The sequence below is a fragment of the Pogonomyrmex barbatus genome, unplaced genomic scaffold (assembly GCF_055798465.1).
Source record: "Pogonomyrmex barbatus isolate J1 unplaced genomic scaffold, ASM5579846v1 scaffold15, whole genome shotgun sequence".
NCBI classification, from domain to species: Eukaryota; Metazoa; Arthropoda; class Insecta; order Hymenoptera; family Formicidae; genus Pogonomyrmex; species Pogonomyrmex barbatus.
The window spans coordinates 404594-420326 of record NW_028297111.1 but is presented as its reverse complement, the minus strand read 5'-3'; the positions used below and the strand labels follow the sequence as shown (position 1 = coordinate 420326).

The 15733-nt window shown below is 31.9% G+C and overlaps 1 protein-coding gene and 1 long non-coding RNA gene across 4 annotated transcripts in view; one reads left to right on the top strand and one right to left on the bottom strand.

Moving 5' to 3' along the window:
- The window catches only part of LOC105433445 (protein dissatisfaction), a 28117-nt gene that overhangs the window by 4007 nt on the left and 8377 nt on the right, over positions 1-15733 (top strand). For all 3 annotated transcript variants that reach the window (XM_089073805.1, XM_089073804.1, XM_089073806.1), the window contains exons 2-3: positions 191-271; positions 970-1131. In XM_089073805.1, the coding sequence (XP_088929931.1) occupies positions 191-271; positions 970-1131 (243 nt within the window). The remainder of the gene's footprint in view (positions 1-190; positions 272-969; positions 1132-15733) is intronic.
- LOC148937213 (uncharacterized) lies at positions 11639-13558 on the bottom strand. Its single transcript, XR_016138596.1, has 2 exons — positions 13323-13558; positions 11639-13142 (listed from the first exon to the last, which is right to left on the bottom strand). It is a non-coding gene; the product is annotated as an uncharacterized LOC148937213 (long non-coding RNA).

Genomic DNA, 15733 nt, shown 5'->3' with positions numbered 1-15733 from the left:
AGCAATTGATTTTGATAATTCGTAATTATCGTACAATATATATTGTTCGAAAGTTTTTATATTAATTCAATTAATCGTCATTTTGAGATATGGAAAATATCGTTGTAAGACACTGTTTTGAGTGACAATTTTGAGAAAATGAGTTTACAGATAGCGCATAAAATATGATATAAATACTTTTCTGTTTCAGGAGACAGATTACTTGACATATTGTGTGATGTATGCGGTGACCGTAGTTCCGGAAAACACTACGGCATCTACAGCTGCGACGGTAATATTAATTTATAACTTTTATTTACGTGGAATGATTTTGCTAAAGTATTTAAAAATTTGACCAATTGTAGAGATATATCGAGCTGAAAATAGATTTATTGGATCGTCAAAATTATTGAGCATGTGTGTGTGGAACATTTAAGCATGATGATAATGCAAATGTGCAAATTTTTGTTATTCTAGCAATTTTAATGTTCTGTATAATTATTTTTATGAGTTAACAAACTTTTTTTCAGATATTTAAAAAGTTTTTAGATACTTTAGCAAAATTGTTCTTTTCTTGTAAGAGAAAAACAAATTTTTTCACAATATATATTTTATAAAACTTTCTTATGTGTATAGTAAACAATTTGATTGTAATAATAAATTAATCGAAAAAATACATTAAACATACATTATAAAAGGCAACGTTAAATAATATAATATTTTAAACTTAAAAATTTTAGAAATTTAAGAATAAAAATAATGCTTCTCTAATTTAATTTATTTCTTAATCAAGAGCTTCAAAAGCAGATTAACTTTAAAGTACTTTAAAAAAGTACATTTTAATTTTTTTTTATACTTAAAAAAATTTCTTTTTAGTGTATATTTAGTGTATGTATTGTTGAATATCTCGTGAAATATTTTAACAATAATAAATTTAATTAATGTACATCATATCATATTGTTATATGCAATTTTTTTATGGTTACCCAGGTTGTTCGGGATTTTTCAAGCGAAGTATACACAGCAATCGAGAATATATTTGCAAGGCCCAGGGTGCTAAGAAAGGACGTTGTCCAATTGACAAAACCCACAGAAATCAATGCCGTGCTTGTCGTCTCGCTAAGTGTTTCGAAGCTAACATGAACAAGGACGGTAAGTACCGCGAATAATATTAATATTTTTCATTTACCAGTTTGATAAATTGCATCACCAACATTGCAATTAATTTATATTTATATATCTATTCACAAAGTTGTATTTGCCTATTTATCTTACAATAGTATTGTAATTTTTATAGCGTACGTGTGTGTATTATTATAGTATCAGTAATCTTTTCTGAGAATATTATTATTTATAAAATATCAAATATTTAGAATATTACGAATCATAATCGCATTCATTGCACAATTATGTTATTTCATCGTCTAAAATTTATCTCTTTTTCGAAGCATTTCTTTCTAATCAATCAAGTACTTAATTTGATGTTACTCAATACAAATACATTAATGTCTCAAAGTTCACGTTTCTAAGGTATTTTTATACATTTTTGTAAAATTTATATTTTAAGAAACGTTATTTAAAAAATTATTGCAATAACTGTCTGTTTTTTTTTCTGAGCTATTTTTTAATACAATTTTAATCTACGATATTTAATATTTTGACTTTGATATATCTCACGTATACAAATATGTAAGATTTCTTCTCGACAGTTTCGTAGACAGTTTATCTTTCTCGCGTTCATGTTTTAACGCGCGAGACGCATTAACGTAAGAAATACATATATGTCTGCCAAGTTTGAATGACCGCGAGAATCGCCTTTCATCTGTCCTCTCGTTTGTTTTCGCGAAAGGCCACAAATAAACCACGAAGAAATCGACTGTAACTATCGGTCAACCAGACCTTCCTAAATAAACCTTCGCCAACAAAGCGTTGATCAGCGGCCGAACAGTGTAAAAGCTGACGTGACAAAATCGACACCGACGAGCAAGATGCCACGATAAAATATCATTAAAAATAAATAAATAAATAAATAAATAAATGATAAACGATAAACGGTAAATTTCAGGTGCTAATTATTATATTTCGGAATGAATATTATTGTATTTTGTCTCTGTTACGCTAAGGGTAAACTCGAATGTGGGCTTGCTAACTTAAATGGTAAATGGATACGCACTGTCATGCAACGTTTCGGTTTTCCGTGACGTCTCATTTGATCGACGTCATATTTATTAGAGCCAGCCAAGTGTCATTTTTGACACTTAATATTAATTTGTTCAGATATAAAATTTTGTTTTAAAACTTGGAATTTTTGAAATTACTTATTTTATTTATTTACTGCTAGCGATTTTTGTAGGACGATTTATTTTGGATAAATTGTATGTTCGTTTTGTGCATCAAATTTACATTTTCATTTTTGGATATTAAAAATTGTAGAAAAGTAAAAGGCAACACAAATATTGTGATCTTGAATAATTTCTTAAAGCAACGAACGTCTGCATTGAAAGAGGAATTACTCAGCTAACAGATACGAATGTATATAAATTCGGACAATAGAAATGTATAGAGAATTTGACTGAAAATGATAAGGAAAGTTTTAAAAAATTATTTGCGATTAAATAAAGAAGTTGAAAAAAGTGACCGAGTGGTGAGATTTACGGGTTACCATTTTTTTTACCCTAAAGGTACTTAACAAATTTGTACACAGATCACTTTAAAACATCTAATCGACTTTTGTGAAAGTTAATTTAATTTTCTTAACGTATATATATATATATATATATATATATATATATATATATATATATATATATATATATTGAAAGCATGTAAATCGTCAAACGGAAAAGGCAGGCAAATTATGTTAATGTCTCCCCCGAATTATTTTTCGGTTGAGCAGCGTTATTTAGAAATGAGCGAGCTTGATCTTCCGCACGGGAGTTACATGGATGGGCTAGGTGTACACACGGGTCGATGTTCCTCACCATCGACGGCGATATAACAGCGGTGGAGGCTCGTTTTCTGGGACGCTTAGCGGGGGGGTTGGATTCTATGCGGAGAAGGTGGAGAGAGGTGGCGGCGAGGTGGAAAGAGAAAGGTGGATGGGATGGGACGGGACTCGCGGCGGGACGGGTGGGTGAAAGGGAGGGTAGGAGGAGGGGGGTGATACGAGACCGCTCGGCAGGGATGAGGGTGCTCAGGGTGTCGGGGGTGTTTAATGCAGGACGGGTGCTTCGGTTCCCAGCGGTTGTCGAGGCTCCAGACGCGAGTAAGAGAGGAGATTCAATTAGTGGCAGAGCTTCCTAACGTTAAGGAGACTCCACACCGGGGGAGGGGGGAGGGGGGGGGGAGGGGGTTGAAACACCGGGCCTTCCTTGTCCCCGCTTCCTTTTGCCGCCACCTTCACATCCGCGAGCACACACTCGTACACGCTACACGTTCGTCCCACGTCGCGCCTTCTCTGTGCCTCCTCTGTGTCTCGAAAATTACTCGTACTTTGTTGGCGGAGTTAATTAGACGCTGTGATTAATTGCCGACGTATAGTCGAGGCAGCAGAATGGCGTCGGGACTCCCTTTGTTTCGCGGATAACTTTTTTTTTGCTGCATACATTGCATATTAACCGAACCTAACGACATAAGGTGTGCCGATATATCTGTAAGAGCAAAAGATATTGCGGTAATTTGAATTTAATTAGGAAAAGTAGCCGAATGCGCAAAGTAATGCGTCTAAAACATTTTCTATTTGGTTCTAATTTATGCGTAACGAAAGATAACTTAAATTGTATTTATGGATCTTCTAAATCATATCCTCTTTGAAGATAGTGAATGAAAATGATATTGATATTAAAAATGATTGGAAATAATTAAAAGTAGAAGATTCATGAAATTATTATCTATTTATAGATATAGATTCTAAGAAGTAATATCTTATTTTATATTTAATTTTTATATTTTCATAATTTTAATAATTTAAAAAAAGAGTTAATATATTTGATTATTAATAAATAGTAATAATATGAAGTGATAAAAATTCATCGAAATAAAACTGTCCTGAATTTATTTTTGCAATTGATATATTTTTATTCATATCAATTGTTAATTTTAGTATTATTATCAATCATCAATTTTACAACGATATAAATAATCTTGCGATAATACGATTTTGCGATTTTGAATGTTTAATTAAATTTTATAAAAATATCGATTTACTTTTTATAATAACTGCAAATATGTATACAGTGAATGTAAATTAATCTATAATAAATCTTCTTTTATAAAAATATAAAAATTTAGAATAAAATTGCATGATTCTGACTTTTTAAAGTACACACATATAAAATACGATATAATCTATTTAATTTTTGTCTTACTCGTGTTTTATTTATTTTATTTATTGTTTTTATTACTAAATGTTTCTTATAGTAACATAAGTTAGTAGAATATAAAATACTGATGAGATATGACTTACTAATTGTATTTAATAATTTTTCTCTATATATATATATATGTACATAATTATCAAACAGTTAAAGTTAAACTATTCTAATATTATACATACATTTTTTTTATTTATTATACCTTTTTTATTATTGGATTCTTAGATTGTATAAATATCAATAAATCAATTAAATGCATTAAAATGAAAATTAAAGTGAAAATTATTAGACAATATAAAAATTAATATTAATATAAATATATATATTTCATTTAAAATTCTATATTTTATAATTAATGATAACAATTTGACTACCGATTCAGTTAAGATTGTTTTAATAACTCGTTTTGATTGATATCTGATGATATTATCACGGTTAAATCTTCGAAACTTTGCATACATAAAATTTGATCCATTTATCTGCATAATACACAGGGATCGGATAAAATAACAAAAACATACATGAAATAAAGCAGTGTGAATTTTTCTGGGAATGAAATTTTTAAATAGTTTTTAATATTATATCATTTTTATAACACACATCTCTTCAATTCTTGAGAAAAAAAGAATATTTATTCCTTATCCTGTTTTCTAATATTTGATAGTTTGGAGTGAATAGTGCAGAACAGAACTTATAAACAGAAATTATCTAGAAAACTATAAATAATTAAAATTTAATTTCTAAAATTTTTCTTATTATTGTAATTAATTTAAAATAGACAATGTTCTTCTTTGCTAATGTCTTTAAACATACATTCAATTTTCCACTTATTAAAAAATTTAACGCAAAAGCTTGAAGAATTAAATAAGAACTTATTGTTCAATTCAATTAATAATATATATTCTTTTGAAAATTATCAAGAATATATTATAAATTATCTAGTATTCAGAAATTAAATTAAATTCTCATTTTTTATGCCAAATTGTCACATGAATATTATTTATCTAACATATAATAAATCAAATTTGATATAAATATAAAGCCATCAAGCCATGAAATAAATATCAACGCAGTGCATTAGATTTATTTTATCTAGAAGAACAATCAGAAATTGTGAAATATAAAATTATGTTACCCTTAATATAATAATTATTATAACAGTAACGCACATATTAATTATTATATATAATATTCATTTACATAACGATGTAACTCGATCAAAGTATCTTCCGGATTTTTGTATCTGTAATTGAACTTTTCAAATTTTCTTGCAAAACTAAACCTTCCTTCCGCGTATGAAAATGTAAAAGCAAGAAAACGATTTTACCCGAGTCCGACAGACGTTGAAAATCACATGAAACGTTGTGAAGCGCCCATAAGATGTAGGTGACCATTCGGGATTCGCATTATACATTATGTACGTGGTACTCGGCGCATCGCGAAACGCCGCAGGCGCGCAATCATCCGCTCGCTGAACAACCCCGAAACCTCCAACGCACTCACGCTCCCCCGCCTCCCACGCTCCTCCTCCCTTCCTCCCCCCCTCCTTCTCCTCCGACGTAATCGACGCGCTTTCCTCTTTCCACGGAAAATTCGTTCCCGCCTGCGATATTATCCGTCTGTGTTAGCGCTCCGTGTCGCGCCGGCAAAATGCCGTCCTCTCGCGATTTCGCGCGCGCGCGCGCGCACACGCGCGCACCCACGTGCGAATGTCTATATGCGAAATATGGCGTTAAACGATCGTCGAAAGATTAGCCGAGCAGCTTAGTTCCAAAACGGATTTGTAATTCTTGACTTGGTAGGGCTCGCGAAAGGAAACGGGCTGTTCGTCGGAATACGCGTGTTCTTCTTACGCGGCAAGAACAATAATTCTTCAGTAGGATCTCAAAATTTGGCTATAAATCTGAAAAATAGTTTTGTTGAGCCATCAACATGATTATTATGTAAGGCGTTTAATTTCCACGTAATATTAACACTTTGCCCTTTGAGGATTATATCTGTAATTTTAAAATTACAGAAAATGAATTGAGAATTATATCTGTAATTTTAAAATTACAGAAAATGATATTTTTATTATGAGTGAAAAATTATTATGAGTGTGTATAGACTTTTTAAAATTATTAGAACAATCAACTTGAAATGTGTTAATATTAATCATAGAAATGAACTTATGTGTTTCAACATTACAATAATAAAATTCTGAGTCTGTGATATCCAACTCAATATTTCTAATTTTAAAATTAAAAAAAATTTCAGATATTTTCTTTGCAGTTATGTTTATAACTTATTCTGCTATTAATTTGATGAATAAAATTTTAAATGATTTATTTTTATTAATTTTTGAAAAGAAATTCATAAAAGTTTATATTTGATATGAAAAGTTATAACTTTTTAGAAAATTTTTAAATGGATTAATTTCTTTACAGAGATTTTGTTTACAGAGATTTTAAGAAAAAAAGTAAAAGAAATAGTTTATAAGAGAATGTTTGAAAAAGTAAATGTGAAATTGAATGGCTGTAATAAAAAAAATAGTTTTTAAAATTTCAAAGGCATATTATTTTGAAAAAAAAAGTATTGATTGAAAGAAGATAAAAAAGATTGAAAGAAGAAAAAATATTGGAAGAAATAACTGTGAGAAGATATAAAGTAATAAAATAAAAGTGTAACTAATAATAAATAAGAAATCACAGAATAATAACAATTAATAACAAAGTGCTAAAAATAATAAATAATTAATATATAAGAAGAAGAATCACTTTATACTTTTTATTTATTTTTCTTTAAATTATTGAAATTTCTTAACAAGTTTTACTCTATCCTACAGAGCTGTCCGCAGATTATTTCACGAAGACACACGAAGACTGTAACGATTTTTTCCTCCAGTTACATATCTTGTTAAAAAGTTAAACGAAAAGCGAAAGACCGGAAGATGATGATTCGCCAATGAAATTCTACGCTCCACGACTTTTCCCGGAACTGTACGGTCAACATCATTTCTAGTGTACACACATTCAGATCCACCAACACTCTTGGATCTGCAAACTTTGCCTCGTTTCATGCCCAATCGATCGCGACCCGCTACTTCAAACTTTAAATCTCTTTGTCTCCGTTCATAATTCGGAAGCACCCTTTCTAAAAGTATCAAATACTTTGAATCGGAATTAAATCAAGGCGTTTGCCCCTTTCGACAATTATAGATTGGAATTATTCAGGCGTTCTTCGTTTTTTCAAAGTACGAAGTTTAATCGTCAAATAATCACAGTGATATTAAAAATAATCCCGTCGTCTAGATGCTAAGTAATAAGCGTTTCAAATGTAAATAAAGTATTAGTTTCTTTTTTTAATCAGTTATCGTTATTGAAAAATTATAACTTTTATAAAATTATAACTTGTTTTTTACAATACAAATACAAAATTTCTCGTGGAAGGAATCGATATTTAAAAAATAACGATGGTTGGATGTAAACAATTTTCTTGAATTTATAAATTCAATATTATAAATTCGATAAAAATAATAATTTATATATGTATATAAATTTTAAAAGAAAATTATTAGGCGCCTTTCGTGCTTATCAAGAAATGACATATTATACTTTGTTTTTTGATTATAATTTTTGATTTGTCGAATAATTGATTTTGATAAGAAAAATAAATATTCTTGTATAAATAAATAAATAAATATATATATATATATATATATATATATATAAAACACAAAATCATCTTACATAAAATAATTTTTTCGAAAATAAGAAAATTACAATATTAAATTACATTTTTTACTGATTTTGATAATTACAATGATAATTACACTTTTTAATATGTATATATTTATACGTTTATTTTTGCATTTGTTTCTTCAAAACCTTATATTATTTCTCATCAAAGTTAAAAGTTATAAACGTTATCTGAGAATCTGTAAAAGCTCTTTTCTCACGCTCCTTTTATCTTCAATGGCATGAGATATATTCTACAAAAATCATATTCTACAAAAATCTGACGGTTTCGCTGCACGCAAAAGCGTTTTATACTGGCGAATGGCACTCGAGCACGATTCGAGAAAAACAGAAAAAGGATACGATAAAGCGAAATATGCTGAAGAGAGAGACACAGGAAAAAGTGTAAGACAGAATCAATCAAAGTGGAAAGTGACGCAAAGCGTCTTAATCCTCAAATATTTAAACCAAGTTCTCAAAAGAGAACTTATAAATAAACTTTAATTTCATAAAAAACAGATTTTAATTTTTATTAAGCACATTTGTATTTGTGCAAAACCAATCGCAATAAAATACCAAAAAGAAGCTATTGTTCTACTGAGTAAAAGAATCTTAATGCGCTCGTATAGAATGAAACGAGTTGTAATATTTTTACAAGAATTTTATACAAAAATATAGAAAAGAAGATGACTCATTTTTAGAAAAGAATTTTGTTTTTGAACGAAACTTACAACTTTAAATTTGTTAAATCAAAGCAGAAACTTGTATATTTAATATTTATATGGAAAGAACATTTTTGTTGGCAAATTTGATCAAATACAGATCCGAAAATAATTTGATTGGGCTTTCAAAATTATTATATACGATGTCCAAATTGATTACTAGAAGAAAATTTTGGCAGTATTATTATCACATTTAAGTCTTCTATATAACAATTTTGATGGCTCAACAAAATTATTTTCAAGAAAATCATAGCCAATTCCTTGACGAGCAGGAATTTTGGTTGCAAAATAATAAATTTCTATATATAATAAATAAATAAATAAATTCACACAATTTCATCACCACTAGTAGGCTTACAATGTAGCGGTTCTATAGCAATTCGATAATCAAATATCTTGATATCGATTAAAATCCCCTCCTTCCCACAGGAAATATATATATTGCGAAAAATATCACCTTCATATTCAAAATTATTTTCATATCTGTACCTGGCCAAATTTTTAGATTTGCCAGCAAAATTGCTTTCTCCTCGCCAAGTGTTTTGCATTAATTTTAATAAGATAAGACACACAAATTCAAGTTTTTTAGGTGTCTGACTTTTGCTTTTGGTACAATCAATGTAAAGTTTTTTACATCTCGTTCAGAGCCAAATGCAGCCATTGATGGCTGCACAACCGGATACCTAATTCTGCTTATGAATTTCACAAACGTCTGTACGTCAGTTCGTCGGCGTGTGCCGACTTTAACAGATCTACGAGAGGTTGCTCCCTAAAAATTGTTTCGGGACTCCGTAATATTTTTGGCCGACTCTGGAGCCGGGGCTACCGAGAGGGTAGTGACAGCACACAGGGGGAGTCGCGTGGGAGTGGACGGCTGGTAACGCAACGAAGCGAGGCGTGCCGTACACGCGACGGGCAGCATCAATCCATCCACATAAACGGTAAACGGTAAAGCGGTCCTGCAACAGAGAGAAAGAGAGAGAGAGAGAGAGAGAGGGGGGGGGGGGAGGGGGGTACAGTGGCTGTCGTAAATACCTTCTCGCCACACTAGACAGACGGGCATCGTGCCCGAAGGAACGTGCCCTTAGACATTTGTGAATCGAGAAGAAATAAAGATGATGCGGAACAGAAAGCGGAATATCCAAGCTAAATGTTAAATGCGCATTATATTCGGAAAGTAAGTTAAATTTTATTAAATTTACTTTTGAATTCGTCATGATCGTCATTGTAAAAAAAACGCCAAGAAAAGTAATAAGGAAACGGAATTTTTATTTTCTCTCCAAGCGGATGATTTTTAAGCTTCCAAGGCTTTGACTAAAATCTTACTTGTTAGTTTGCCCTCGTAATCGCGTCTTTGTAAATCGCAGAATATAATGTGCAGAACCGTGCATTTTAACATTAAAACATAAAATAAAATAATAATAATCGGTGGTAGCGAATTGTTGTTATCTCGGAAATGAAATTTCCTCGATGAAATTTATCTCGAATCAGTTCAGATTCGGAAGCGTTCAGTGCGTTCTATTGAAATCATCTCGTCATCTAATAACATTGGGATGGCATTTATGATGCTTACTGTACGGGAGAGGAGGTGGGAAGAGGGGAAGTGGAGGAGGAGGAGGAGGAGGAGGGAGAGAAACGTAGTGGTGAACGCGTGTCTCTCCCTCGTGTGATACGAGGGCGATGTGTGCGGACGAAACGGGTCGTTGCGCTAAGCCGGGCTTTGATCGTCACCTGTCATCATACCAACGCGCTCTGAAGGAACTGCAGCGAGCCGGTCTCCGGCTCGGCATAAACGCGAGAATTACATCCGAGGGCGAGTTATCACGCTCTCTCGCCCTCGCCGTGTCGTGTCACGAGTTATGGACAATCTCGAGCCCCGCGCGCGCGAGCCGGAAATACCTACACCTTCTGACCACTTCCCCGTCGGGCGCTCTTGCGAATGAGCGAGCTGTTGCAAAATGTCGAGCTGCTTTGTCACGCTTAATCCTTTTTCATCTTTACTCACACAGGAGAAAGAACAGTTTTGCTTTGACAAGTCTAAAAATTTGGCCGGAGACAGATTTGAAAATAATTTTGTTGTTGGCCATCAAAATTATCATCAGAACGCTTGATAATATGATAACAATAAAATATCGTAAAATTTTTTGATCTTCCAACGGCTGATTTGAACGTAAAATTTTATTGTTACATCTGTATCCGGCTAAATTTTTAAACTTGTCAAAAACTGTTCTTCTTTTCGTGATTATGATTGAGGTAAAACATGCATTCATAAAAGTATGTTTACATATTTACATGTTTATATTGTTATATTTTTTATATAAAAAGAAAAAAACATAAGTGTGCAGGTAAATAGATAAACGAATTTTTTATGCGGTATATGGAAAAAGTGGATTTGCTGAAATATCTTAAAAATTTGGCCAGATATTGATTTGAAAATAACTTTGTGTGTTGGGTTATCAAAATAATTATGTAGGATTATAATTGTAAAAATTTTAGATATTTTAGTAATTTTAGTAATTTGAATATCCTACATATTTTTTGATGGCTTAAAAAAGTTATCTTTAGATCTGTATCTGGCTAAATTTTTAAATACTTCAACACAACTGTTTTTGCACAACGCGTATTGTCAATATTTTTGACATCATTTTATTTCAAATTTAATAGAATTTTCACCAGCTTCTACCTCTTTTTAAACTGCTTATATTTCTTACTTTTAAAATTTGTATATAAGATATAAAAATTCTCTTCTGATTTTTATATTTTTATATTGTAGATGAACAATCGTAAGCGCCAATACTTTTATTGTTAGTTTCCCACAGTTTCTCTTTCTCTTTTTTGGCTTTGTCTGTTTTTTTTTTTTTTTTTTTTTTTTTTTTTTATTACAAATTCACATTCTACTTAAAAATACGTCGCGTGAATATATTCGACAAAGAAATGGCTTAACTAATTTACGCCGTGTTAATATAAATTGAGGTACATCCCCTTTATGCATATGTATTTTATATTTGACGTAGACTGATCTGATTTTACGGATTTTGATTTACGAGATTGGGATCGAGGGAAGGTGTTAACAGTAAGCGATGTTACGTACAGCTCACATACGGTTTGTAACGTATGCAGATACACGTGTGACAGCATGCATACGATTTTCCAAACGATAGAAGCGATGCAAGTGGAAACGGATCCTATCTGTCCAGCTAATAATCCGTGTATACAGAATCATTGTCTTCATCTATATACATTTTTGATCAATTTACGATTTAATTTTTCCTTTACTACAATTAGCAATTTCGAAAATGACCATGTTATTATAAATAATTTCAATTTATTATTGGTTAGGTTTTTATACTAAATGAAAAGAAACGGTTTTGCTGTAGTGTTTAAAAATTTAGCCAGATCTGGAAATAATTTTGTTGAGTCATCAAAGTTATTAAATATAACGATAATATTGCAGAATGTTTAATATTCTAGTAACCAAAATCCTATATAAATATTTTGGTTGCCAACAAAATTATTTTCAAATTTGTATCCAATATCTAATCAAATTTCTAGATTTCTTAGCAAAAATATTCTTTCCGTGTATGTATCATTTTATTTCTATGAAAATTAGATATCAAAATTCGAAACACTATTTTAAAGTCATTTAGAATATTTTAAAATAAATTTTAAAATTAATTTAAAATATTCTCAAATTAGTTTAAAATATTCTAAAAGTTTAGAATAAAAAAACTTAAGACTAAAATTTGAAACATTATTCTAAACTCTTTTAAAATAATAATAAATATTTTAAAATTCTAATTAGTTGAAGACTTAAGATCAAAATTTGAAATAATATATTCTAAATTAATTTTAAAATATTCTAAAATTAGTTTAGAATAAAAAATTTCAGATCAAAATTTGAAACATTAGTCTAAAATAATTTTAAAATATACATTATAATAAAAGAAGTAATATCGATTTTCAACGACATTTCTTTTCACATCAACAAATTAATGATAAATTAAAAAGAAAAGGATATTAATACTTTCAAAAAATTTTTGCTTAATTTAATTAAACTTATTATATCAATTCCCTTTCATCACATTATCTTGATACACATTCCTTACAACACGAATCTTCTCGAAATCTAACACGTGCATCACACGCATTCGACACGTGTGCGATTCGCGAATCGTCTTTGACGGCGATGATGTTGACGGTCGCCCGAAGGTGATGGAGGTGACGACGGCGGCGGTGGTGGTGGTGGTAATGGTGGTGGTGGTGGTGGTGGTGGTGGTGGTGATGGTGGTGATGCGTCGTCCATGTGTATCAACCCCATTCACGCGGGGATTAGCCTTTGAGATCGCTGACTGCTGAAATGTTCACAGATCGGTTTACCGTTTAGTAGGATAGAGAGTGTGAGCCTCGTGATCCGTGGCCCGTGTGAGCACCGCGTGTGCCCTACGCACACGCGGAGACACGAAGGTCTCCCAAGTAGCGCACGCGTGTAGTACAACATTAAAACGGAAGCTTCCCATGTGCCCCATGCTCACCACGCGCTCGTCTCTCTCTCTCTCTCTCTCTCCCTCCGGCCGTCACTCGTGTGCGTGTACGTGTTTAAGCGTGCAGAGAAGGCGCCTACGCCTACGCCGCCTCCACTCCACTGTGGGAACTCGCATTGTGGACCACACGTGCCGGTCAGAGTATTACGTGCGGTCCTGTGTGTTTATAGGTGGCACGATAAGATGATGTGCATGCGTGTGCGTACGTGCGTGTATGTGTGCACAAGCGAGAAGGGATGATGAGACAGAGAGAGAGAGAGAGAGAGAGAGAGAGAGAGAGAGAGAGGGAGAGGGCGAGAGAAAGGGAGAAAGAGAACGGAATCACGAGATGAAAAGGGAACAGAGAGGGCGCGGTCCATTCCAGCGCATGCGATTCTAATCCGCTACCGTGCCGCGTCCATTCGCCATCCGGATACGCACGTACTTTTGAAAATCGCTCGCCTAAGCCGCTGACGCATGAAAAAATTCGGGGATTGCGAAGGCGATCTAACCCACTTCTTTAAAAACGTACGCAGATCTTGCTAGAAAAAAATTAATAGTCTTGACAAATCAAAACGATATATATATATATATATATATATATATATATATATATATATGTGTAAGCAGGAACATTATTATCTTCATATAGAAGATTTTTAATCTTGAGTTGAGTTCAAAACTACTTGCATCCATACAAATTCAATCAAATAAAGGTCAAAATTTTTTAAATCATAATCCATACAGCGTTAAATTTTACACATATTGTAGCCATACTGTAGCAACAATGCTGCTGCAATAATTTCCATTTCTTTTTATTTAGAAAGGATTGCAAGCGTAAACTCAATGATAAACAAGATGATTGGTAAAAGGAGAGATTATATAATTCACAATACTTCGATTTTTCAATCTATTGTAGCTAAGAGATCAATTTGTTCGTTTCTCTATGCCAAGAGCTTTCCCTTGACGCACATTCGTTTCCGTTTCGCCGAACTTAAGCCGCTCAGCTATAAAGCTCTGTATTTGAGCAGCGATGCGTGCAGAGCGACAAAATGTTTCTCCTTGATCTCGGGATTCTGTGCAAAGCAAGGCGCTTTTATACGAAAAAGGCGAGCTTAATGGACGTGGCTGTGAAAAACAGATCGCTTTTCGTCTTTGATTCGTAGACAGATTCAAACGAAAGCTGATAAAGTTATGATTGAAGTTTACGTCATTCGACCAATGTTTCCTAAGTACGCGGAAGGAACACTTTTGCTGGCAAATAACATTTGGCCAGATACAAATCTGCAAATAATTTTATTGTGCCTTTAAAATTATTATGTACGACGTTCATATTGGTTGCTAAAAGATGAAAAATTTTTGCAATATTATCATGTTTAAGCACATTTTATATAATAATTTTGATGGTTCAACAAAGTTATTTTCAAATTACCAAATTTTAATTTTTCTCTAGCAAAACTGTTTTTCTGTATATGCAAAGTATAATTAAGTTAATGCATTTTCTTATGAAATTGATTTTTTTAAATAATTTATCAGTTTTGTAACCAGTTTTATATCAAAGCCGTATCTAAAGTGCTTTATTTTAAATGTTTATTTTATTAAGATTAATGCAAATTGGAGCACTTTACACAAAAAGAATAGCTTTACTGGAAAACTTAAAAATTTGGCCGGATGCAGATCTGAAAATAATTTTGTTGGACCAAAAATTATTATCGTAGAACGCTTAAATGATAATAATACTGCAAAAATTTTTGATTTTCTAGCAACCAATCTGAATGTTGTACATCAAAATTTTTCCCAGCAAAATTATTTTTAGATTTGCATCTGGCAAAATTTTTAGATTCGTCGGCAAAACTATTCTTTCCATCTCCATCTTACGTAAATATGAAAAAAACATACTTCGTTGTTTGAAGAATCTTTTCTAAGCTAAAACTTGCACAGAAAGAAGAAATTATCTTTTGTTTATCTTAATTTTTTAAATTATAATGTTAAATATCTAATGTGCGTATTGAGATTGATAAAAAAAACAAGTTCAAGTTCAAAAATATCAACTCTATGCTCTTAAAATTCTATAACAATTAATTCTACAGTTTTCCACAGTTTCGTATAGATTTTTAATGAAATCCTTGTTTAAAGTTTATTGTTTCCTTATCATATGAGGATTGTCGAGAATTGCATATCAGTCGAATAAAATTGTTATAGATATGCATATATGATACAGTTTTGAAGCGTAATATCGCCACTGTATTGAACATACAGATCATTGTTTGTAAAGTAAACAAGTCTTTCCATTGGGCGCGTTTTTCCGACAAGGGAGCTCACTGTTCGAAAGAACAATTACTCCTGGAAAATAATAATATTTATACCTGTTACGATGTGCACGGCCAATTTGGTCGATAAAGCAAACAACCCTGAAGCGGATT